This window comes from Ochlerotatus camptorhynchus, unplaced genomic scaffold (assembly GCF_037179485.1).
Source record: "Ochlerotatus camptorhynchus isolate MF236.1 unplaced genomic scaffold, CSIRO-AGI_Acam_v1.1 ptg000357l, whole genome shotgun sequence".
NCBI lineage: Eukaryota > Metazoa > Arthropoda > Insecta > Diptera > Culicidae > Ochlerotatus > Ochlerotatus camptorhynchus.
The window spans coordinates 1,678,631-1,706,063 of NW_027040845.1; the positions used below are offsets into that span (position 1 = coordinate 1,678,631).

Consider the following 27,433-nt stretch of genomic DNA (forward strand, 5'->3'; position numbering starts at 1 on the left):
AACCGCTCGTTTGACTTTTGCTTCATTTGTCGCAACTTCCTACGCTCGGATGTGCTGTGATGTCTTGGTCCAAAAAATTCATCCAATTTTTCAACGGCGGCATCGAACCCCCAGTTGAGCGCTACCACCGGTACGTGGTCATAGTTCTTGAGATTCCTGAATACAATTTGAAGAGCAGGACTGCCTAAGTGAAGCAGCTTTGCTCGCATGACCTTCTGGTCTGTAATTCCGTAAGCTGCAAAGTAGCACTCAATTAACTCCTCGCCATTCTTTGACCAGTTTGCTCGTCTCAATTTGGTTGCATCGAAACGGAGGAATAGGGCGTATGTCCTCCATCTGCAATAAAACCAATTGTTTTCGTGAAACACAACTCAACAATACCTAGTGTTCATCTTGGATATTAGGATATAAATTACATTTATTTAAGCACGGATTTCATTTCATACGAACACTCGATCGAGAACAACATTGAGTTTAACGGTCGACACTGCTTTCTGAATAAAACTAGGACGAGGACTTTCGCCAGATCCGTCAGGATTTATTTGTGTTACATACGCAGACAATTCCAAAATTCTACTTTTACATACAGTTGATCTTCATCAATTCCAAGAGAATGCGTAACATTCTATAACCAACAAGGAGAATTCCGGAAATTCTCGCTTCTCTGGGAAGGTCCAATTGACCTTTGCCACCTCCAAGAGAATACTACTGATTCTCGACCCATCAAGGAGATGTTCATCATTTTATAAATTGTACGATGAAAAAAAATCATAAGCTAAAAACGCACCACAGAATTCCTCACTCACGAAACTGATCTGATAACAATGTGCAAGCTTAGCGCTACACCCTGGCAGACCGAAACCGCATGAAAACAGAAAAAGAACGGGCACTATCGATGATTTATTTTCCTGGTTCGAAGAGCATCCATAAATCTGTCGGTGTTATTTACCTTCCGCGTGCGTTCCGCTCCACCACCAAGTCGCCAATTGTAGAATTTGTGCCCTGGTCTCCTGGATGTTGTCCCGTCGTATCCTTCAGTCTCAGTGGAATCCGTCCGTCCTCTTCTTCTCGTACGTTCAATCAATCCCATCGTCCACCTTCGTCCGTATATGTCACTCCAATAGCATGGTCCCTTCCTGATTAAAAAATAGTAAGTAATCAGGTCTAAATTTACCGTGACAGCACTGCTCAGAACTTCCATCGAATTCTCCTGAAATTGTAGTCAGAACAACCAGAATCGTTTTAAAATGTGCCTTAAATGATTCTCCTTACAATTCCTTGAAATTCCCTATGTTTTCTCCATAAATACCCGTGGAATCTTACTTAGATCTTCGTTTGAATTTCTCCTCAGAATTCCCTTGGAATTATTCATACACTTGCCTAGTAATCTATCTATCTATCTATCTATCTATCTATCTATCTATCTATCTATCTATCTATCTATCTATCTATCTATCTATCTATCTATCTATCTATCTATCTATCTATCTATCTATCTATATATATATAAATGAATTTCTGTCTGTCTGTCTGTCTGTCTGACCCTTATAGACTCGGAAACTACTGAACCGATTGGCGTGAAAATTTGTATACATGGGTTTTTTCGGCCGTGGAAGGTTCTTATGATGGTTCGAGACCCCTCCCCCTTCTGTAAGGGGGGGGCTCCCATACAAATGAAACAGAAATTTCTGCATAACTCGAGAACTAATCAAGCAAATGGAACCAAATTAGGCATGTGGGGGCGAGTGTGGGGGTATAAGGAGATAATCATAGGGGGTAGCCCCTTAGATAATAGGGGGGGGGGGGGCTACGTACAATATAGCATGCTTTTTTTTAAATCGGCGCATAAGCTCAAGCTAATATTGGATCCCGAGCAAGACCGGGCACACTCAGCTAGTTATGCATAAATAATCATTTGAATTTTCTTCACACCTTGGAGTTCTCCTTAGAATTAAATTGAAGCTCTCCTTCTTTGAATTCTTCTCAGAACTATCTCGGAATTCTTCATAGAACACCTTTGGTAATCTCCTGAGTATTTACACAGAAAAAAGATCTGAATTTTAAACATCGCACAGTGGAATACCTAGAACAAAAAGTTGACCAAAATAATAAAAAATCTCTGTGAGGTTTTCTATGTTGTTTTATTTTTGTTGTATACTTAAAAACATGCTGGAAACTATTCAAATACGCTATAAAGGGTGTCCCACATTACATTGCATCATGGAAAAAAACGCTGTAGAAAATTACCTAGTTGACCAATCCTTTTAAAACTTTCAGACCATAAAATATAACCCATTAGTAAGCTGTTGACATATTTATTTACTTCAATATTTTTCGATTAACCTTAGTTCAATCTTCGTACCACTCCAGGACAACATTTGAATAGTGGCACGAAGCTAGATCCAGCCAAAAGATCGTAGGGCCCTCGTGTTGCTTCAACAGAGGAAGCAGACGCGTCTGTAGACACTCCTTGAGGTATATCTCCCCGTTTACAGCCCCGGCAGTCACGAACGGCGCACTCCGGTTGCCACATGATCAGATCGCTTGCTCATGTATTTCTTGGCAAAATTTGAAAGTTTCTGCTTCCTTACTTCCTCCGCAACATCAAACTTGTGCTGGGCGGTGAAGAACAGTAGCTCCGGAAGCTACCGGAAGTCCGCCTTGACGTAAGTTTCATCATTCACGATGAGACGATGAGGTTTCGTCTGCATCTGGGTGTACAATTTCCGGGCCCGTGACTTTCCCACCGTATTTTGCCGTTCGTCACGATTTGGAGCCTTCTGAACTTTGAACGTATGCAGTCCCGCCCGGTCCTTGGCTCTCTGAATGAAAGACTTGGACAGATTCAACTTTTTGGCTACATCGCTGACCGAAGCATTGGGATTCCGCTTAAACGCTTTCACGACACGCTTGTGATCCTGATCACTAATAGAACATCCATTCTGACCGCATTTCTCCTTCCGTTCGATGCTCAGAGTTTCGTAGTAGCGTTTAATCATACGACTCACGATTCCGAGTTGTTTTCCGATGTCCCGATGAGAGAGTTCAGGATCTTCCAGGTGCTTGCGCACAATCAATTCGCGACGTTGCTTTTCGGGTGACGCCATTTTTCCAACTTTCGAATAATTGACCGCGATAAAAAAATTCAGTGTAAGCAATACACTCTAAGCTAATTCTACCCAAATATTCAAGAAAAAATACTCAATGGGTCAATTTCTACAGCGGTTTTTTTTCCGTAATGCAATTTGATGTGGGGCACCCTTTATATAAATTTGGGAAGTATTTAACTAGATGATGGATGATGGTGTCAATATTTAAATGTTTAAGCTTGATTTAATGTGATTTTTAAGGATTATGTACTTTTGTATTGTTAAAAAAAAAGTTGTCAAATTCTGCGTAATTCGATTATATAATCTATGGACGAATGAAACTTCAAGTTAGTATGAACACATTAGTGGTGAAAACTCATCCGTCCTAGTCCGGGTTTGCATTTGCAAGCTATTTGAAAGCCGTATGTGCTACATCAGTTTTGATGAAATTTGTGTGTGTTTTTTTTTTTCAATTTGACTGGAAATCAAAAAAAAATTCCATTGTTTCCATGCCTAATAGCACTGAAAGCAGGAGTTAATAATTTTAGGTTTTTCCCCTAGTTACTCTTACCAGTATGATGTTTTTTAGAATACTCATCATTTCATTTGGAATTATCCTTTACGTTCGCCTCAAAATTAATCAGAAATTTCAAAGGTACTGCCACGAAATGCCAGAATCATGAATATTTTCTTCAAGCCCAAGGACATTAAAAGTTTTCCAAGATCCATTGTTTGATATTTGTTCTCAAATCAGAGATCTTGGAAAAATTTCAAATACCGAAGCATCGTTCAAGAATCTTGAAAAATCCTCTAAGCTTGGATTTTTTTTAACTCTTAAATTTTAAATTTTCATGTTGTGCAACCCGTTGTGCGTTAAAAAGTTAGTCGAAGAAATTATCATAAGAAGTGGACAGTTAAAAGAAAAAAACACGAGCTTTCTTCCGACGACAATTTCGGTATGTGTGTATGTGTCAAAAATCAGTCCACTTTACAAGCACCCATTTTTTTATTCAGATAACTGCTGTTTCTCAGTCCCTCCTAGTCAAACATATCCCATTTCACTCTGCCTGACGGATTCCAACCAGCAGAAAGAGGCGCCTCTCTGAATAAGTTTTATTCCCAATTTCCGATGGCTTCGTCCATTTCCATCTTGCTTATATCCCTCCGCAATCCACATTGCAATAGGTCATCTCCGTCACAAAAGCTCGTCCATCTCCCGCCGCCTCAATGAAATGAAAGAGCCGGCTGGTGGAGATTCCAATTTGAATTTGATTTATTTGCCATCGTACAAAAGATTTTCGGTGACATAATTCATTTCCTCTCCCAAGTCGATCACAAACCGGTCGGCTTTCATCTTCTGCTAGAACTTTTACGGCTAAAAGGGACCATCTTGGACGGTGGGTCGGGTCAAAATGTGATTACACTTGGAAACTTGTTATTCTTCTTTTTGTTCCGTTGTTGGTCTGGTAAAAACGAAAATCGTTCGATCACGAACTTAATTCATCGTTCAAGGAAAATCAATTCAGGCACCCCCATATCAACTCACACATTTTCACACTAACCCATATCGGCACTAGTTGGATCAAATTAGTTTACATTTCACCAAACCACACCACAATTATTCCCACGATGGTGGCGAAGTGATTTTACTAATGTCTCTATCTGCTCTTTTTCCCAACACAATCTTTTTAACCAACCAACCAACCAACCAACCACCAAACCTGCATCAGACTATGTTAACTGCCATTTCGATGTCTGCGATTGCCACGAACGGGGTGGTACCTGCGGGCGGGAGCTATTTCATGATTTCGAGGTAAGTGGAAATATCTGTTCTTCTGATTTTTTTTATATTTTCTTCATCCAAAGCTATCCCTGAACGAAAGGGGAGAGCACTTTTCATTTATGCTATTCATAGGTATATCGTCCCAGCGGGAAATGAATGAGCTTTCACGGTTTAATTCCAACGCTGGTGATTTTCCTTCAACTTTTATGGGCGTGAAGAGGATTTTTCGGTGTGCGCGATAAAGTTCTTTAGATTAAATTAGCTGATCCAGACGGGTAATACGGACGGAGGAGATAGAGAGACACGACGACGTTGGTATGCAGAAGATTTTCGAATTTCTATCAAATGAAGCAAGAACGTTTCACACAGGATAAGGCTCCCGCGAAGGAAGATGGGAAGGCTTATTAGCTTTGAAATCTAACGAGTCGGAAAATTGGCTTGCGATATCTCCCAGAAGCAAGTCAATGATATAATTTGCTGGAGACCGAAACGACTTTGCTGCGGGACTTTAGCAGCGATTTCAATCATTTAATGCTACTGGTTAGTGCTATCGAGGCCGGGAGATTTCTTGAATTTATAAATCTTTAATTGTGATACATGAAATGGGATATTCATAAACACGCTGAAGACCTAAATCTCCAAAACCTCAGCATAACTGTTGCCTCTGTACGTTTGCAAAAGCATATATTAGTACAAAGGACCTGAGCAGGAGAAACATGGTCTGAAAAGTTCTCCAAATCATCCTGGAGATTAGATATTGAAGTTCTGCAGACTCTACACAGCATTATACGATGTCTCGATAAATTGTTTGATTAAAATATCTATGATTACGGGCTCATCGAAATCATTTGGGAACTTGAGCACTTCATGGAACATCATATACATCATGTGAAATATTTAACTGAGTTGAAAAAACATATCTTTGATTCTCCAAATCATCCCGGAGATCTGATCTTACGGTGGTTCAGAATGAACAAGGCCCTCTATTATGATTCGAACACATCTTAAAACCGGTAAAAGTCTGTGAAGTCCCGTAATATCATGTGGAGTATATTGTTGAAATGACAAAGTATTTTGTGTTATCCCGAAGTTTGGATCTTAATGTTTTACAGACTCAACTCCAAATCATCCCTAAAAGAGGGAAATTCATGAAAATGATCCAAGAGGTCTTCTGATTTTTCGAAATCACTCATAAATGTCTCATCAAAATAAAATGGAAGTTATGACCAGAAAATGGACCCTTGGGACCACGAAATGGTTCACCAGTAATATCCGGAACATCCATAAAATTGTTTAGTTGTTAAAACTGACCTTAGAGGTCCGCTTTTTTCGGAAGCACTCATTGGCGTCTTATCAGAATCAACTTGTAGTTATGACCAGAAAATTGACTCTGGGGCAGAGATGCAAGATTTTTATTTCGGAAGTCTGCGAAAAATGTCTGTAAATTTCAGAAATGTCTGTCATTGAGTTGCATAAAATAAACAGAAGATTTGCGTGTGACGGGGGGGGGGATCATCTTTTGTCTCGAAATAGTTTGCGAAATTTTAAATTTCAGTAAAAGTCATGTTCGAGCAGAAAAGACCTGCTTTTGCATCCATTAACGCAGTACAGCTTTCCTCCGAAGAACGCGTTAACCACTGAGATGCACCCACCGCTTTGTCTCGGTAGGTTTTCAACCAAGCGCTCCGATTTTCTGCAAGTGACTAGTTCTCCATTGACCCTACTCACATGCAAAAAATCAGACCGACTGGTTGAAACCCCGCCGAGAAAAAGTGTTGGGTGCAACTCAGTGGGTAACGCATTCTTCGGGGGATAGCTGTATACGTTAAAAGCAGTTAATAAACAGATAAATTACGATTACACGACAAATGAGGTCGACTCAAAGTTATGATTAGTTCACTCATATTTTTGAAATGTAGTTAATTCATAGACTGAGTAAAACTTTCCGAGATTTAACAGGAAAAATTTTATTTGACACATAAGGTTCATGTGATTTTGTGGTGCAATTCCCAATTATGATATCACATGAAAATAAAGTGAAATTCTAATGAATATTTTCCATTGGATATGTGATTTAATCTTTGAGTGTATACTTCTTGAATGAGTAAATTTTTTGTCGATTCAACATATTCAAAAAGATTTATGAGGCTCGAAAATTTTACAAAGTCTACAAGTAAACTACGTTTTCTAGAGTTTGAGTAATTTAAACTTAAATTTGAGTCGATCTTATATGCCGTTTAGTGTGGAAATCCGTTAGCTGCTTAGTACTGGTCCTTTTGCATGCCAGCAGCGGTGGAACGAGCACATCTTAGTGAGATCTTAGTTAGTCCACCACCGAAATATGGAGAAATCAAAAGAGCAATTTATAGGCATATTAATACGATTCTAAACACTTCATGCTCAAAAAGTGTTAATACAACAGGATCAGGGTTGCTGAAACGATTCAGCAGATAGGAATGATTATCGAAATAAAGATTATCGAGAAATGGAGAGTACTGTACAACGAAGCCAAGTACGATGAATTGGTGCTAAACACTAACACTGTTGTAACGATTTTACAAATACAGTTTTAAAATAAGATATATCAAGCAACATATTCATTACATTTTGCAACATAATTACACACAGAAAAACTTGGATAAATATTGCACAATTTGCTGATACCAACCGTTTTGCCTTTCTCGTACACCAAGGTGTACCGAAAGACTATGATATCTTGAAACAAACAATTTTTTCCAAGACCCGGAGAGACGAATGGCATATACCAATAGACTCATCTCAACGGGATCGGAAAATGTTTCTGTATGTGTGTATATATGTATGTATGCATGTAAGATCGTATGAGTGTAACTCACTCACTTTCTGCAGAAATGGCTGGATCAATTTGAGTGGAACAAATGCCAGAAGATGTGTTTTAGATCTGCATAGATTGTTATTGATTTATTTTTTGGTTGGAATTATGGTTCCGAAGATATGAACAAAAATGTAAATTCCAGATCCAGCTGGGGAATTCGCAAAAGATTGATACAGAGCCTTCCCGTTTTTGGCAACACATGATTTTTGTCTTCTTCACTTTCTAGAAAATCCATCCAACGCTTAATTCCATTTCTGATATCACAAGACCCTTCTTTGGGGATCCTATCTACTTGAAATGTCATGAATTAATCCCCAGAAAGTGCTAGCCCAAATTTGACGAAGGAATGTGCTGATGAGGTCATGTTGCCAAAAACGGGAAGGCACTGTATATCAAAAACTCATCATGCGACACCTCAAATCACATTAGAATTTAAATATAAGATCAATGGTGGACATATTCAGACCCAATGATCACAATGGCCTCTTTCAAATGTACCGGGTACCGGAAGTGGACAGATTTTGACATGCGCCGAAATGCATCGTGCGATTGAGGTATCGTGGAACATAGAACCAGTGATGGAAAAGTTCGCAAAAAATCACTATGACTCGCGAACTTTCCCCTTGGAGAACTTCGTGAAATATTGCGAACTTTTCCAACACTGCATAGAACTCAACATAATGATTAGTTCAAGCATTTATATTGATTTTCCTTAACCTGATCCTTTGTAAAAGTTTGTAATAGGGTTTCCTCTCGAATTCCCTTTGATTTTTGTCAATTTTTTCCACATTTTGAACGCCTTGTATTCAGGTACAAAACGATTAAAATAGCTGCTTCGTTCAGCACTAAAACCACAGACAAACAAACATAACACATTGAATATTTCTCACTGTAAAACATCGTCGCTAAAACATTACCGGCATCTGTTGAATACACTGTGGTGGGTAGTACGCTGAACAGATGGCGGTAGAGTGTAAACGTCAAACGCAAGGGAATTGTAAACGTCAAACGCAATATGCGCGCTACAGGTGGCGGTACTACCAACTACTATACTTTTAAATTGACCGTTAAATGCTTGTTCGATGAACAACTTGCGAGTGTTATGTCTGTTTTTCTGTGCTAAAACTGTTCTCGAATAAAAAGATGGATTAGGATGGAAACACACTGTCCGTTTCATTCACTTTTTGACAGTTACTATAGACAGTCAAGTTATAGACCGGCCAACGTGAGTTGATGTATCAATAAAATCCGTCAAATCGTATGGAAACTGTTCGATTTTGATACAACATTGCAGCATATTGACAGGTCTATAACTATTACTGTCTATAACAGTGACAAATCATTCGTGTGGTGGATTTGAAAACGCGCGAATTTCTAATGCGTGTTGCAAAATGCATCGCACGTTTAATTTAATTAAAGATGTAAAACAGTGTATCCAAATAAATTTTAAAATTTTCCCTCGATTACAAAAGTTTTTAAATATCTGTGAAAAACTAAAAAGTCTGTAAATGTCTGTAACGAAAAAAATGTCTGTGAAAAAAATAAAAGTATGTAAATTCACAGACATGTCTGAAAATCTGGCATCTCTGCTCTGGGGACCGATGCCCAAACGTCCCAAAGCCATATTTAGGAAGACAAAAACATTAGCGCCCAAACCATCACTTTTAGGTATATGGTGTCCTGGGGAAAGTTTCTTCGTAATTTTTTGACAATCTTTTTATGTAAGGAAAATAAGGGTTGTCCATAAAATTGGTGAATTGAAAATACAAACTTTTTATTATTTGAGATAGATCAATGCGATGTTTAAAAAGTTGTAGAACTATAAATTTTAAGCAACTTTGCTTTAGATATTAAATTTATATCTCTTATGGTTCATGAGTTATGATTATTTTAAACGAGCAGGTTAGAGTGGCCCTTAGAAAATCGGCTAATTTTAAATATATTTTTATACGTTTATTTCTCATAAAAACTTAGATCTAGATTGGAATCTCCTTTATTTGAAGAGATATGGCTAGTTTTTGTTAAAAAATATGACTATTTTTAAATTAATTCAAATACATTGAACAAATAACGCTCTCACAGTTTTTTCTTAAAAAATGAAAAATACACGATCTTTTAAATGGAATCAAAAGTTTGAAAATTGATCTCCTCCATTTAGAGCTATTGACAATTTAATAGAACCATTTTTTTAATCTCTTTTAAATTTTTATAGATAAAAGATAGCAACCTAGTTACTTCAGCAAACATCCCAAGTAACCACCAAGCCCGGTAACTACCCGACAATCGCCCTTTTTGCGATATAAGGTAAATGTAGGGTTTCCGAACTTTATATCAGTCGTATAGCAGCCTTATATACCAAAAAGGGCGATTAACGGGCTTGTTGGTTACTTGGGATGTGCGTCATCATAAGTTATAAATGTGTCCAAAACAACGTTTTTACGAGAAATTAACTTATGAAAAGATAGTAAAAGAAATCTGTTTTTTTTTTGGGGTAACCTGCTTGTTTAAAATAATCATAACTCATGAGCCATAAGAGATATAACTTTACTGTCTTGCGCAAAGTTGCTTCAAATTGATTGTTCTACAACTTTTTAGAATACTGAATTGGTCTATCTCAAATAATAAAATAGTTAGTATTTTCAAATCACCAATTTTGTGGACCACCCTAATTTCACTAACATAAAAAGATTGTCAAAATATTACGAAGAAACTTTCCCCAAGGCACCATATACCTAAAAGTGGTGTTTTTAGCGCTAATGTTTTTGTCTTCCTATATATGGCTTTGCAGAAGTTCAACGAACTTTCTTGAACTTCATCAAATATATTAATTAAATCAAAATTGACGACGTTTAGATAAGTTTTGCAAATTTTGTAGGAATCCGGGGAACTTCATTGAAGCTCTATCACTTCATTAGACTCTTTAAAACTTCAGGAACTTAAAATATGTTATTGGAACATCGTAGAAATTCAGAAATTTCAACATAAATTTGGAAACTTCTGAGAATTTCGAAGCTTTGTAAAAATTCAGGAAAACTTCGTAAGGAGAATTATGAACCTTGCTCAAGCATGGGGAACTTCATTGAAGTTAAGGGAACTTGGTTTAATTTTAAGTTACTTAATAAAAAAAAGTCTTCTTTTAGTATCATGATACTTTGTTTAAGACTAATGGACTTAGAATAGATCAGGAAAATCCGTAGATGCTCAGGAAACTTTGTAGAGGGGAACTTCGCAGATAATCAATGAATTTCTTAAAAAGTTCAGGGAACTTTGTAGAAGTGCAGTGGACTTCCTAATGATTCTGAGAACTTTTCAGAAGTCAACCCAAGTAACATTTAACGTTTTATGAAGTACTACAAGGCTTCTATAAAACAACATTCATAAAATCCTGGTCAAGATAGCTTTGCCTTTATTACATCCACCAAAACCTCATTAGGACTAGAATCTGTCTAGTTGGCCCACCCTGAAGAAGGTTCTAAAGAGTGCATTATCCAGACATTTCAAGAATGACTTGCTGCAAAAAGGTTATATGACGAATGCATTGAAAACCATTTGAAATACTTATTAAAAGTACAATAAAAACCATTTAGCACCAATACTTGTGCCATTTGCTTTTGACGCTTGCTAAGCGCACTAAAAATAAAGCATCAATCAAGATAAAAAGGGATACATAAATATTGTCCCATCTTGCCAAATTCATTCTTCTTAAATGGATCTGTCAAAAATCTTCATTAATTTCCTCATCATTAAAGTGAAAGAATTACTAAAATTATCCTAACTAATATTGTGGTCTATGTGTAGGTGACAGATTAAATCTTATGTGAAATGTGCTTCGATATCGATCGATAAAAATAAGTCTTCCTTCGGAAAGCGTTGATTTGAATAATTATTTTTAATTTAGGAAACAAAATATTGTTGTATGTTATGTGAATCATTGCTCCCAGCCGAGACAATTTGAGGATTTTCGTTCTGCCCATTGAGGAATTCATGAGAATAAAGTTCTTTTAAAAGAAAAACATCTTGAAAAACGAAGATGAAAAACCGCAAATGAAATAATAACAATATGGCGATAGCATAAACATTAATTTTCCATAAGCCATTTGTGAAAAAGCTGTTTTGCTGTCATGAAATCGCTAGCAAATGCAAAACATTTTAATGCGGCTTTTATGAAGATTATTAGTAGACTGAATTGTTTTTATCTGTAGCCATTTTGCTTGATCCTATTCCGTTTAGTTTTATGATGGCATTATTGGTGGCAAAGTTGGCTGGAAAAAGTTAAGCGTCAGAATTTATTTATCTTTCGATAGTTTTGTTATGCGATCATTGCAACGATGTTCTACTGCAGCGTTGAATCAACAAGTTGCGTGACATTCTTGATAAGGGCAATTCATCCATTGGAAACAGTTACTCAGGAAGTGTATCTACGTAATTGCTTGGAATTTTTGGAACAGTTAACCCTTTTGCCGAATGAAATCGATGCTATGGTTCGGAAATCAACGAACTTCCAGCTGACGGACAGCTTCTGAAGTTTCCTGTCAGCAGTTTTCCGTAGTCCCAGCTTGGCAGTGATGCTATTCCACAATATGCTGTGTATTCCAATCAATTTTAAGCGTCTGATTTGACGGCTTCCAGTGCTTCGTAAATCGCACGCACTTCGCTCCTCTCAATCGGCTGCTCTGTTGTTGTTCACCGATTTAGTCAGAGCTGTCTTCCCAGAAAGTTCTGGCATTGGATTCCTTTTGTCTTCCGTCGACAGAATTGCTTGAATAATTACTCGATTATCCCACTCGGTTGTGTTTTTCTCTGTCTCTAGGCGGAGCCATCCTTTAATTTTATTTGTAAACAGTGGAAGGTTTTGTGATACACTTTATTGGCACCAAAACGCACCAATATATGCTTTTTGATGTCGTTTGAAACCGAACGGTTTCATAATTGCTTTTATAGTGATAAAACACCCTAATGGAGAATTTTGTCGTGACATCAATAAAACAAATACCAATTGATTTACTTAACAGTTTTATAAAGGGATAGAGTGCTGCACTAAATTCATTTTTAAAACCAGACACTTTCTGATTTTCTCGTCAGACTTTAAAAGGTTTTTAAAACAGCATAAAGCTGTATTAAAACTAAAAATAGCCAAAATGCTGTTAAATTGTTACTTGGGAAGCGAAGTACAAAGTAATTCGAGGATCTTCGTAAAACTTCATAAAAGAGCTGGGATATTTTTTAAATGTTCAATGACCTTCGTAGAAGTTAAGCCGAAGTTGTAGAGCTCAGCGATTAGTTCAGATAATTTTGTAGTGGCTCAGAGAGTATCGTAGAACTTCAGATTGTGATTTGGAAACATACTGGATGTTTTGGAAACTTTCTTTCGCCCAGATGTTTGAGAAAAAATGTAGAAAAGGTTCAAGGTCTTCCCTAAAGTCTGAAGGAGGTCATAGATGTTCTGAGATCTTGGTCGAATTGAGAGAATTTGAAAAAAAAATAGTTTTTAAAATAAGAACATTGTAAAAGTTGAGTCGATTTTCAAGAAGTAAAAATAATAGAACTTTGTATATGTTGGAGGAACACAGGAGGAATACTTATTTAATATGTTGCTATGTCCTGAGTCATTGTGCGACTTTTGAAACCTGTTCGCTGTATTGAGCTATGGTACCCTAGTTAGATCATTGAATCAACATTGCTCTGCGCTAGTCATACGCTTAGCATTGAGAATGAGTCCAACTCTAGATGTGCCATAACATTTTGCAGTAAAATTTACAACAAAATGCACTCTCCTTGCTACATTCGTTTTTACTACATACAAAATGCAACACAAATTCCAGACTCCCAACACGCACAAACCAAACGCTCCGAGAAAATTGCATCTTTACGAATAGTATCGAGCTCGCAGATGCATCGCGCTTCAAAAGCGTCCATCCGCAAGAAAAACAGTTCACCATAAAACAGAAAAACATTCCTTGGGGCATATTTACTTTTGAGTGTTTACTTTCATACATCGCCTTCGTCGTGTTTGCCTCCCAGCAGGTATTTACTTGACAGTCCCCAAGCACCCATTCTTCGATGGGCCCCCCCACTTGTCTTGGTTGGTGGTGCGGAGTAACTTTGCTGTTTTTCCTTCAGAGCTTTTGTTATTACACTTTTACTATACTCTGCCAGTTAGGGAAGACGGATCAACGACGACGACGACGACGACATTAAGTCGGCTAAAGTTGCTGCAATCGGATCCGGAAAAAATACCGAGAGTTACGTAATTCAGCGCGGACTTTTGTAGAGGGGAAGAAAAAGTTTCGGTATGCAAGTCTGAATGAAAAATTGCTCTCAGCTGCTGCGATACTCGGGAAAAACTTTTTTTTTGCCTTCGTAAATGGGTGTATGTGTTGGTATGTGTGTCACTCGGTTTTGATTTTTTTTTTCCTAAACAAAATAAAAGAAATCTACGAGACAAACTTATTTCTTTACCAAAGATTGCCACCGTTGGGAAGAATTTCGTTCGTCTTCCCATTGTAGGAAGTGAAAGAATTTTCATCTCAAGTACCGTGCAAGTTTATTTTTGCACTCTACCTGTTTTGGAGCGGGAAGAAAGCCGGCTTCTAACAATGGGCTCAAACTTTTGCTTCTGAAAAGAGATATAAATGGTCTCGGAAAGTTGCACCCATTGTGGAAGCAGCGAACCGAAACAATTGCATAAAATGAATAAATGTTCACTTAACGATAAATATCGGACACACAGTTTTTCGTCGAACGACAACAGAATATTTCATAATACTACTTACTACAACTTTATTAATAATACAACGTGCCATTTACTAAATGCAGCATCATAAGCTCCATGGAAAACTCCGGAAAATCCCTTTACGCCCATTCAGTGCCGGACAACGAAAGCTCAACCGAGCAAGGATCGTTTACATTTTGCATTAGTCCACTTTCCACGCCTTTCTTCATTTTACAAGTTTCAGTTAACAATGTCCATCTACAATTTATGCCAACAAATTTGACTCGACTTAATTAAATTATGCATTTGCCTCCGAGTCCGAGACAGAAAGTGGACGATGATGGTCCGCTGTATGGAAAGCAAAGCACAGGCAATCCTCACCGCAACCAGACTTGCTCGTTCCATTTGGCTTTCTTCATTATGTCTGCAGTAACTTCTTTTTTTTTTGGTTTTTGTATTAAACAAACTTTTTATTCTTCTTGCTCATTCCAACAGATCGCTCGGGCCCGAATTCGGTGGCGCTGTCGGGATGTTGTTCTACACGGGAACAACACTAGCGGCCGCCATGTACATAGTCGGTGCGGTTGAAATCGTGCTGGTAAGTAAAAATTCCGTTCTATTCCTATACATATAGCTGGTAATTGAACTGAGTTGTAAGCGAACGATGATGAATCATTTACAACGAGTATTTTTATGAGGAAGTTTACAGGGGATAAGAACTTGCGATTTGGAATAGCAGAGAAGGTCATGATGATGCAGACGACAATGGCAGTAGATGGTTGAAAATTGAATCCTGGCTTTGCATTCTTTAAGAATTCAATGTAATAATTTTTCAACTTATTTGAATACAAAAAACTGGTTTTCATATTGTTTTAAAAACTTTGAATGCATCTTTGCTTTCAATCTAGTTTCGATCAGGTAGGGGAGTGAGTCCTGTAGCAGTTGGTATATTTTGTTTGTATTTTAAATATATTATATTGCAAAAAAAAAAACCTAGAGACAATAACTGACCAACGATTGAAAAGGGTCTATCAGCCTTTGTGGACGAAATCGCGACAGTTCTTTGATCGCAAGCCGAAGGCAGCCCACCTAAACAAACAGTACTGTCGAGTAGGGGGAAGCCACATTCAAAGTTGCGCGGGCGGCTAAAAGCTGATAGGGCTGATTGGGCTGAAGCATCGTCATTTTCAATTAACGATGTTATTTATCTCCGCTGAATTCGAGAATTTGCGGTGACAAAATCTTTTGAATATTTTAAAATCATTCAAAACTTTAATGTACACACTACAAAAAAGACATGTAAATTTCAGTGCCCTGAGACCGGCTCATGCAAGCGGCCCTTTTGACATAAGAATCAGTTGAAAAGGACGAGAAAATCAATTCAATCAAACGCACTTTTCGTCGAGTTGCATATGTTTCAGTTTCAGGACACTTAATTTTACATGCCATGTTTGTTTACGTTCCATGATTTACGTCAAAGCTGAATTACGTCTCGTGTAAAAATAATAATTTCTAAGTGGGTACAATACAGTTTTTGTATTATGTAATGCCCACCTTTTTTTTATTTTCTAAGAATAAACATTATTGACAATGAAGTAATGTTTTTATTACAATTGCAAAGAAAGGAAACACACACACTAAGAAAAAAAATAATTTTACTCGTGACGGAATCCATCTTTGACATAAAGGATCAGACGTAAACAAATATTTCATGTAAAATTAAGTGCTCCGAGACTGACAAGTTCAGTACTCGACTTGAGCTGAATTTCGCATCTTTTATGACTCAATTCTATGTCAAAATTGACGCTCGTATATGTCAGTCTCAGGGAACCTAAATTTACATGATTTTTCCAAAGTGTGCAAGTTTTCCGTGGTAAAAATGATTTTTCTCGCAAACAAGAATTCAAAATTAATAATTCCAAGTAGGGGAACACTGAGTAAAATTAACAATTAACCTTTTAAATGGAGAAATCATTCAAATTATATGGATGCAAATTAATTAAAATATAAATGGTTGAAAGACCTGTACGTTGAATTAATTGATATTTGAATGAATAAGCACTTAAAATCGCCTAGTGTTCATTTTGCCCGAACGTAAATTTTACCTCATTTTCCCTAACATTCACATTTCAGCGAAGGGTAAGTATTAAAATCGTTCAGAGTTTGAGGATTTATGTTTAAAAACTGAAAAATTTGGCGAAATCTGCAGGCTGACAAAATCGGGGTAAAAATCAGACAAAATCGGGGGTAGACAAAATCGAGAAAGCACTATATTATTTCCCTCTTTGTGAAATTCGACCTTTTGTCCCTGTTTTGACCATGTTACCATTTGTCCACTCGACCTTTTGCCTCCCATTTTAATTATTCGACCTATTGTCCATTTGACCTTTTGTCTCTCTTTGGATCATTCAAGCTTTTGTCTCCATTCAACGTTTAGTATATTCGACTTTTTGTTCTTTGTTGGGCCATTCTACCTTTTGTTCCTCTTTGAACCTTTTTTCCATTGAACATTTTATAACTCTATGAACCATTCGACCTTTTGTTCACTCGACCTTTTGTCCACTAGACCTTTTGTCCACTCAACCTTTAATCCACTCGACCTTTTGTCCACTCGACCTTTTGTACATTCGAACTTTTGTCCATTCGAACTTTTGTCCATTCGACCTTTTGTCCTTTTTTTAACCATTCGACCACTTTAACATTCAACCTTTTGTCAAATCGACTTTTTATCTCTTTTTGAACCATTCGACCTTTTGTCCCCCTTCTCATCATTCTACCTTTTGTCGCCTTCGCATTATTCGACCTTTTGAGCCTCTTCTCATCGTTCGAATTTGTTTCCATTCGACCTTTTGAACCATAGATATTTTGTTATTTCGACCTTTTGCCTTTCGACTGTTTTGTCTTTCGACTGTTTGTCCCACAACCTCACTTCAGTCGATGTCTAGGTGTGTACTATTTACGATCGAGAACAGTGAGCTTGTGTGACTGTTGGTTCTCCGAGTGAAAGCACGACTAGTCAAATGGTTTTGTTTTGTAACGGACTGTTACAATTTGCTATTATTTTTTCAAAATGTGCAGCGTACGGTCACCTGACTAGAGATACTGTGTAATGCGATTTTTATAGATATTATAATTTTGATTTAGTCAACTGGATCCTATAGGCATTTTGATGATAGTGATGTAATAAAGTTACAGGCGTTCGTGTGCACAAGAGCCATATTATAACTTACACTTGTCATTTAACAGTTGTGGTTACTTATATGCACCTTATTTCAGTCACAATCAAGTTGCAGCAACCTATTTTGATGGATGTGTGTTGCCTGGGTGTCCTTCACATTGCTAAGTGAGTGGTCTCCAGCGAAAAAGGGAGAAGACGACGGATTCGTCAGGACCTTTTCTATTCTGTTAATTCGGCTGAAAGTTGCCATTTTGTCTGGTCAGAAGCTCGACCAGGTGCACACGATTCGGCGTAGTAGACCTCGCAAAGGACCAATTCAAACCTCTGGGTCAGCCGCCCGTAAAGAGGCTCCAATCTCCGTTAACGAGGGAGGACGCCTGAAAGGCTTGCATAGCCACACACCATCGACAAACCATCGTGCGGTTAGACGGTAATTACCCACTGTTTTGGGAATCAGCTTGCCAGTTCGTCGTCAGCAGCAGTAGCTGCAGCAGCAGCAGTAGCTGCAGCAGCAGCATCAGCAGCGAGCGCTCGTAGGACGTCGCCATATCGTCAGAATAAGCAGTGGTACGTTCTGACGAACACAGTTAATTTTACCCACACCCACAAACAGAAAAATAGACTACAGAAATCTAACCCAATCCTACCAACACACCAATTTGTTAAATAAAAACCCTCAAAGTCAAAGTCAATGTTTAAATCAATAAATTCACACTACACAGCATCTCTAGTCAGGTGACCGTACGCTGCACATTTTGTCTGCGAAGTTCCTCGTGATTACCAAGTAGTAAGCCGATCCTGAGACCCAACTCGAGAGGTCTCTTGCTACTGAACTTGCCGGGAAAAACGAACAGTTACAGTTTGTTCTTTATTTGCCATATATTTTACCTCTCATAGCTCAGTCGGTAAAAGGCGCAGCTACAAAGCAAGACCATGCTGGAGGTGGCTGGGTTCGATTCCCGGTCCGGTCTAGGAATTTTTCGAGCTGGAAAATTTATTGACTTCCCTGGGCATAGAGTGTGAATGTACTTGTCACACAATTATACTAATGCAAAAATGGCACAGGCATCGAAAGCTCTCAATTAATAACTGTGGAAGTGCATATAGAACACACTAAGTTGAGAGCACGCAATAAGCTAATAATGCGATATTTAATAAGCTTGAAATGCGAAGAAGAACAACACAAAGAAATAAGAAGACGCAGACACATTTTTATTTCAATCTGTATTTTCACTGCAAAATATCTTTGTAATCTGTGACTGACAAAAAATATAAATAAAAAAAATTGTATAAATTCTTTATTATGGTCTTAGAGCGAGCGGATCTACGGATATATCCCTTGAGCAGGCATGGAAAATCATTTACATTTGTTTCGTGCATTCATTTACATTCATTTGCCTCTAACTTTTTTCACCAACACGCAATGCCGCAGAATATTGTATGAAGCTTTGTTAACTAATATAAAAAGCTACAACTTTTGTTTACAACTCAAATCTGTATCTTTTATGCATGACGAACTAGAGTGGGCATAACTTGTTATTATTTTTCAGTTAATATAACTTACAAGATCACGCTTAATTTTCGTAGACAAAAATCAACAAGCACACTATTGCGGTTGATTTTGCAAACTGTTTTATCGCAGCTCGGAATATCAATCTAACAAAACTCACCAACTGCAAATCTCACCAAACTGTGGTGAGACTGAGTTTAATGATTTTTGCTTTACACCCGAATGCAACCGAAACTTCCATACCGGCTTGCAGCAGCCCCTTAGTGTCTGCCATCGGTGAAGATTAAAGAGAGATAGCAAACTATGCTTTCTATTTCTAAGAAAACGAAGTGCAATGGAATCATTTTTGTGTTGAGTCAACTCTCAGCTTGATTTTTGCACGTTGTGAATAGTCTCGCAATATCGAAGGAGCTTGTAAAATCAATATTAAGCATAATATTTTGTTCCAATATCACGCGTGATATTGCGAGCGCATGAGAGCGGAAAAATATCAATTGATTTCTGTTTTGCCAACACTGTGATTATCCATGCATGCCCATGAAGTCATTCAAAGTTTAAAAAGGTTTTGTCCAACGTTTATAATTTTGAAAAGTTAATTTTTCTTTCTTTTATCTGTGCAAAAGATCCCGAAATCCTAGGATCTTGATTTTCTAAGTGATTTGTATATTTTCTATAAGTCTAAGAATACAAAAAAATATTAGCTCGCTGAGAGACAAACCTGCTTTCGGCAGAAAATTTCCAAAACCAGCATTTGGCAGATTAACAGGATGTTGAATTTACTTGTTGTTGCTCAAATCTACATACCTTAGTGTGCTCAGTAAACACAATAAAACACTTTGAGATAGTTCTATCCGTATTTCGCAATTGTGTTGCATTTTGTCACAACACAAAACTTTTTAACTAATCATGCATGAAGTTAACGATTTACTAGTTGAAGATGCTTAACGTCAAATATCAGACTTAAAGTGGTAATTGTATACGATAGTTGGAAATATAGAGTTGATAGTTCCGTTAGAATACAATAGCTGCAGTTTCCAAACCTATCGACTAGATGCTTACGTCAGATGGCGACTTGAGTGTGAAACAATCGATAGAACTGTTTCCGCACATGGAAGGTACATTAGCAAATCGGCGATCATCTCTTTTGCAAGTGGTGGTTGGGGGAGGGATACTCCTCACCATCCTTCAGCAACGGGGTAGTTTGGTAAAGGGGATGTGCAAAATTGCAGGGCTGTTACAACAGGCGCAGATTTCGCGAATTTCGCGGATTTCGCGATTTTCGCGGATTTGTCACGGATTGGAACTTTCAGTCGCGAAAATCGCGGAAACATTAAATGATGTCGCGAAAATCGCGAACGGACTGATGTGTTGTCACAAAAATTGTGGAATTCAATGTAACCTTTCCGTCCCGGATTATTTTGCTGTCATCAATTTTGTTAATCATATGGCTCTCAATTTTTTTACCGATTCAATCCAAAAACCCTGCAAATGATCTCAATTCCATAAGTCACACCGGATTTACACGGAGATTCCCTGAGGTCTGTCCAATGTGAGACATTTTCTTTTTTTTTCCAATGTGAACATAGCATTTTTTGTTGTCAAATCAAAAACGAATCGTCTATATGCGAGTAATTGCCATGTGTGCCGAATATTCTAGGTTCACCAAATCGTCCTGGAGTTCAGTTGATTTGTTCTACTATATCAACCAAGACTCCAATAATGTCTGTAGTATCGAAATATGTCCAAACAGCTTCAAAGTGTATATGTGGATTGTACCCGACCTATTGCTACTTATTCAGATGTTATAGGTTCTGAAATCATTCTGGAGATCACCCAAGACTAATTCAATATCTGTAGTATCGAAATATGCCCAAACAAAATTGCCAAATGTTCTAGGATTTCCAAATCGATATTTCGATACTGCAGATATTATCCTAGTCTTTGATGATCTAGTAAAACAAATCATCTGAACTGCAGAACGATTTGGAGAACCTAGAGCATCTGGTATACGGGAAAATAATTAAACATTATCCATATAGACACTATGAATCTGTTTGAACATATTTCAATACTACAGACTTTATCACAGTCATGGTTGATCTAGTAGAATAAATCATCTGAACTCCAGAACGATATGGGAACTTAAAACATCTGGTATACATGACAATAGTTCATGCATGATCCACATAGACACTGTGCATCTGTCTGGAAATATTTCGATACTTAAGACATTGTCCCAATCTCGGTTGATCTAGTAGAAGAACCTTGAACATCTGGATTACTCGGAAATAGATCATGCATGATCCACATAGACACTTGTTTTCCATACTACAGACATTACTGCAGTCTTGGTTGGTCTAGCAGAACAAATCAACTGATGTCCTGGAAGATTTGGAAAACCTATAATTTCCTGTATACATAGTAATAAGTCGTGCATGAACCACAAAGTCAAATATATACGATTCGGTTATGATTTAACAACGAAAAGTGCTAGGTTCACATTAGAAATAAAAAAAAAAATATCATGAAAATGTCTCACCATTGCACAGAACCCAAGGAATATCCGTGTAAATACACAACCACGACGTGACCAACAAGTGCGACTTATGAAACTCTGGTAATTTCTCGATTATGTGCGGGGTGTTTGGTTTGAATCGGTAAAAAATTGAGAAAACTAGAGCCAAATTAACTACAACATTTAGGACAGCAAAATACGTCAGAGACGCAAAGGTTAACTTTCAAGAAAATTTGCATTTCAATTGAAAATACATTTTTTTTTTAATAATGTTTCATCAAATCTAGGCCGATAATAGAATCTCATAATGTAAGGGTGTTTTATTATGTTCACTAATTACTCAGAACTTATACTATACATAAATAACTGAAGATGATTCATTGTTATTTTTTTCAAGGGTTACACACGATATTTCTTAAGCACAGTCGGTAAAGGCGCAACTACAAAGCAAGTTCATGCTGGAGGTGACTGAGTTCGATTCCCGTTCGGTCTATTAATTTTTCGGGTTGCAAAATTTCTCTACTTTTTTGGGCATAGGATGGTACAAGAAATAGAAATTTCTCGATTAAAATGTGAAAGTAGTTCAAAGAACACTAATTTGAGTGCAGGCAAAAATCTAATATGAAGCAATAAGCTTGAAATGCCATGTAGTAGTACACAAATGCTATTTTTAAAGGGCGAACACGAAATTATTGCGACACCGAAAATGTCATGCCAATTTTCTTATAATGTTAAGAATCAAACCAAAATTTTAGGGTAGTTTTATACATATATTTACTTCAGAAATCAAAAGAAAAGTTAATCGATGGAGCCTTGAGTGTAAAATTGAACGCATTTTCGCTTGATGCCCTCCATCAAAGTCTTTACAGTGTCATCCGGTACCAGTTTCTCAGTTTTTTTTTTTTTCATTTTCTTAACATGTCCTTCTCGTCTTTGACTGTCTTCTTGCTCTTCCGAAGTTCCCGCTTCATTATTGCCCAGTACTGCTCCACCGGGCGCAGCTCCGGACAGTTTGGCGGATTCATGTCCTTTGGAACAAAATGGACAGAATTGGCCTCATACCACTCCAGGACACTTTTAGAATAGTGGCATGATGCCAAATCTGGCCAAAATAGCGGAGCTTCGTCGTGCTGCTGGAAGAACGGCAAAAGGCGCTTCTCGAGGCACTCAGATTTGTAGATCTCGCCATTTACTGTGCCCTTTGTCACGAAAGGCTCACTCCTCAGTCCGCAAGAGCAGATGGCCTGCCAAATGAGATATCTGGAGGCGAACTTCGACATTTTCTTCTTCTTAAATTTGTCGTCCACATCGAACTTGCTCTTGCCGGTGAAAAACTCCAACCCCGGAATTTGCTTAAAATCGGCTTTTATATACGTTTCGTCGTCCATCACACAGCAGCCATATTTTGTCAGCATCTTCTCGTAGAGCTTCCGTGCCCGAGTTTTAGCCGCCGATTGTTGCCGCTCATCGCGGTTTGGGAAGTTCTGTACCTTGTATGTATGTAGTCCAGCTCTCTTCTTTGCATTTTGGACGTAGCTCTGCGACATGCCGATCTTTTTAGCCAAATCACGGCTTGAGACGTTGAGATTTGCTTTAATCATCCGCTTCACCTTTCCCTCCGTCTTTTTGTTCTCCGGTCCCGGTTTTCTTCCAGCTCCTTTGCCGTGGTCCAACGTCAACTGCTCCTGGAACCGCTTCAACACTCTGGAGACGGTTGAATGGTGAATGTTCAACATTTTTCCCAACTGCCGGTGCGACAGGTCAGGAAATTCCAGGTGTTTGGAAAGAGTTTGTTCTCTCAACTCGCGTTGGTTCACCTCCATTTTCGTTGAATCGAAAAACACGACTTCGAGTTTGACGGCATGTACACAATACACATCAATGAGAAAGTGTGCAAAATTTGGTTGATTTTTACCCAATGGTAAAAAAGTTATGCCCTGTTGAATGTGTCGCAATAATTTCGTGTTCGCCCTTTAGGCAATGAAAACAGTTTTTTTTTTCGTGGATTATCATTTGAAGTCGTGCAGTGTTCACTCGGCTGTCGACAAAAGCAGGCCACTCTCGATGTGTGCTACGCGATCGTCTGTTTACTCGGCAGCAACCATTGTGTGCTCCTCCTCATTGTTCTTCATCAGTAGTTCTTTCGGTCGATGCGTCGTCGACTTTGGAAAGCAACCGTTTCGTGATGAGTGTGTGAGTGCTGACCACGTTTTGCGTCCATTGCTGCAATGGACGCGCTCTGACCCTCGTTGGCGTACGATAATTTGCCATACAATGAAACTACTGGAAGCGGCTCCAGTTCTGATTGAGGAGGCTTTTTGGATAGCGGAAGATAAAGTGTTTATTGTGTTGTACCTTTTGACTATAGTTTTAAGATGTATTGTATAGTGACCAAGAATCCTCGGCTCTGTAAAGTTAATTCGGTTGAGCCTTATCAAATAAATTAATAAACAAAAAAAAAAAAATTGAAGTCGTGGATTTCTTTTGAGAAATCGCGGATTTCGCGGATCGAATTTAGAAAATCTTGTAACAGCCCTGAAATCGTCCTTTGGTCGCTTTCTCCTCTCTATATACAATTTTCACACTGTCGTACTCTACCGGACCTATCAACTCTTTACTTTCATCTCCTCATCTATCGTAAAAAATGACCACTTTAAGTCTGATAGTTGTCGTTAAGTACTCCTACTATTTTTTTTATTTGAAAGTTTAGTCGAATTACATACATTGTAATTTTTTTCAAATAAGACGCTATTCAAATGCCGAAATATTCAGCTAACTCTTCGAGTCACCAACATTAATCAATCAGTTTATGGGTTGCTAAAACGGCTAACGGCGTACTTGTCACCGTGTGATATGGTTATTTAAACAATTAGGAAGCAAACTAATATCCCTTCGAACGAAGAATCTGAAATCAAAACATCGGAACATCAAAAGCCCTTTCAGAATTCTGGAAGATAATACAGTTATATTTTATTAAGTTAAAAATGTGAATTGGGTTTGGTGCTCGATAAGTGAATTCAAGCTGATCAAAAGAAAGAAACGATTATATCTCGGAATTAATAAATTTAATAAAGAATGAAACATATTCTCCACTTATTTGAAAAATTTGTAAAAATTTAATATTTTTCTTAAAATCTGTAATTAGTATGTACAGATAAATGTAACAAAATATTAAGAGAAATCTGTATGATAACAGATTAACCTGTAACCCTCCCTCTCCTTCTTCTTATTCGCATTTCAAGCTTATTGCTTAGTGCATATTAGCTCATTGCGTGCTCTCAACTTAGTGTTCTAAATGCACTTTCACCAATGCATGAATTTGTATATTGTGTGGCATGCACTATGATACTCTATGCCCAGGGAAATCCAGAAAATTTTCAACCCGAAAAGATTCCCTCTGAAGTGCCCATAATCCGTTGCACATACATGTTTCACTCCCGTGGTGAAGCGCCCAACGTAGAGCAACAACTCGCGTGGTCTTTCTTTCTCCGTAAAATGAAAGACAGTGCAATTCCATTTCTACTGTATGGAAAAAGCTCTTTGATGAATCAGTTATCCTGAGGTTGGAACTGTGCTCGTCCGCACCTAGCAAACCTCGGATAATAAACTCATCAGAACAACTGCCCCGATTCTTTATTCTTCGAAACCTTGTATACATGAATTTGTTACTTAAACTCTACACAATAGTTTTTCTCCAGTATGTACATATAAAGCGAGACAGATAGTTTTTCTCTTGGAAAGTCGGTGTCTGTTTTTTTAACAAGAATTAATGCTCCTCGCGATAGGAACGGCTATGTAGGATGCTTACTCACCAATGTTTACTTTGACCTTTCGCGAAGCACCTAGTTAAGCCAGCGCGCATCGCTGACGACGCGGTAGCAACTGTTTATAAACAACTGACCCTGGAAATGTGCGACATTGTCACTGCTGCTGTTAAGTTGTGTATTTTCTACTACCGTATGGGGGTCTATTACTGGTTAATTTCGTACTCAGATTGATATTGGATTTTGAAGCCTTTGCACCCTCGACTGGACCGGGAATCGAACCCACCGCCTCCGGCTTGGTAATACCCTGCCTTTACTGACTAGGCTATGAGGCTCCCTCTCCCCATCCATGAAATTGTCATCCACTAACCTCGAGAAAACCGCGAGTAACCGGTTCAAATCCTTTAATTTTAGATTTAAGACATCAATAATAAATGATAACTTGGCTCTGTAAAGTTTATTCGATTGAGCCTGTACAAATAAAGTAAATAGCAACAACAAAAGATAAACCTGTAAATGGGGCATCACTGGTTGCAGGATGTGCGTATTGGGAAATGAATTGAATGGTGCGGTGCTCTACAAGTCAAGATTTTTACGCCAGACAATTTTCTTCTATCAATGATTAGTTAGATTGTCAAAGATGATGTGTTGAAGATAATTCATGATGTGTTGATTCAATATTGCAACCCCACGCGCCACTCCAATTTGCTCAAACATTCTTATGCTAACCATATTTAAATTGAAATCACCAACAAGAAAATTTAACCGCTATGCTGCTTTCTGCCTGAGTTGGAAAATTACCCTTTCCCATCAGTGTCAGGCACAATTCCATGAAGATGAATAAGCCGATTATTTTTATTGCCAAATAATTTATCCTACTTTGCATGTATCCGGGGTAAACAAAAGCGCACACACACGCACACCTATCTATCGATTTGGGTTTGGCTAATATTTTAAGACTCCCTATGCCTCATCGACGCGAACGTAATCTTCTATCGTTTTCCCGCAGTAACCACTGCTGACTCGATTGAAAAAAAAATCTGACTTTAGGCGCCATAAAAAGAATTGATAAATCACTTTTCCTAACCGAAAAGACAACAACAAGCATTAAGTCGATGGGGTACAATCTACATTGTAAATTTTCCGGCAACTGCACGAACATATTTCGACACCCACGGGGTATCTTCAAGCGGGGTGGGTAACGAGCTTTTCCAATTTAATTTGGTAAATATCTTTTGCAACAAAGTGCGTCAATCAAAACGTTTGAGCGAGCCCGCCTGCAGTCAATGCTTGATTCAATTCCACCCGAAAGCGAATTTCCAATTTGTCATTCACCAATTGACGCTTAATCGAATCACGTCGCTGCTGGCCCCTGCTGCTGCTGCTGCATTCAAATTTTGCAACAATCGAAGCACCACGGACCGCCTCTAATGTACGCAATAACTGGCATATCGATGAGCTGTGAGATTTGCACATGAAGCATATGTTTCCGGGTGTATCCTAGATGGCGTTCACCACTATCGTATCACAAGTGAGGCGGGCTATTGAATATGCACATATAGATGTAGGCCGGCAACTGCCACCATAGAGGAACTATGGCATCAAGCGTATCGACATTATTGCCATGGCCACGGACATGACGGTTGTTTCCAAGAGGCTGCGTGTACGACGAGCAGAGAATATATAGAGACGTTTCTCCAGTGAAATTCAATTATCATATGACCGCACTTTCCGCACATATTTTCTCCCATAGTTGGGTTAAGGAATGAACGTCGTCCGTCCGTTCTATGGCGGAGCGGCGTGATGCTCCTGCTGAGGTTGGTGCACACAGCGCAAGTGTGCGGTACAAATTGTTCTCGAATTGGGAATCATCGTAGGAGGAACTTGGCTTCTCATTGTCTGAATTATGTCTCTATTCCAATATTGGAAAGTATATAGCTGTTACGCGGATGAATCCCAGTGGAGTTTGGAAAATGTTATTAAAGGGGGGATTCGATCAAATCCTATTTGTAACTTTTAAAGAATATG

The 27,433-nt window shown here is 38.2% G+C and overlaps 1 protein-coding gene across 7 annotated transcripts in view; it reads left to right on the plus strand.

Annotated features, from left to right (window-relative positions):
- The window catches only part of kcc (solute carrier family 12 member kcc), an 836,076-nt gene that overhangs the window by 621,833 nt on the left and 186,810 nt on the right, over positions 1-27,433 (plus strand). For all 7 annotated transcript variants that reach the window (XM_065231465.1, XM_065231467.1, XM_065231461.1 and 4 more), the window contains 2 exons: positions 4,820-4,902; positions 14,934-15,036. In XM_065231465.1, coding sequence (XP_065087537.1) covers positions 4,820-4,902; positions 14,934-15,036 — 186 coding nt within the window. The remainder of the gene's footprint in view (positions 1-4,819; positions 4,903-14,933; positions 15,037-27,433) is intronic.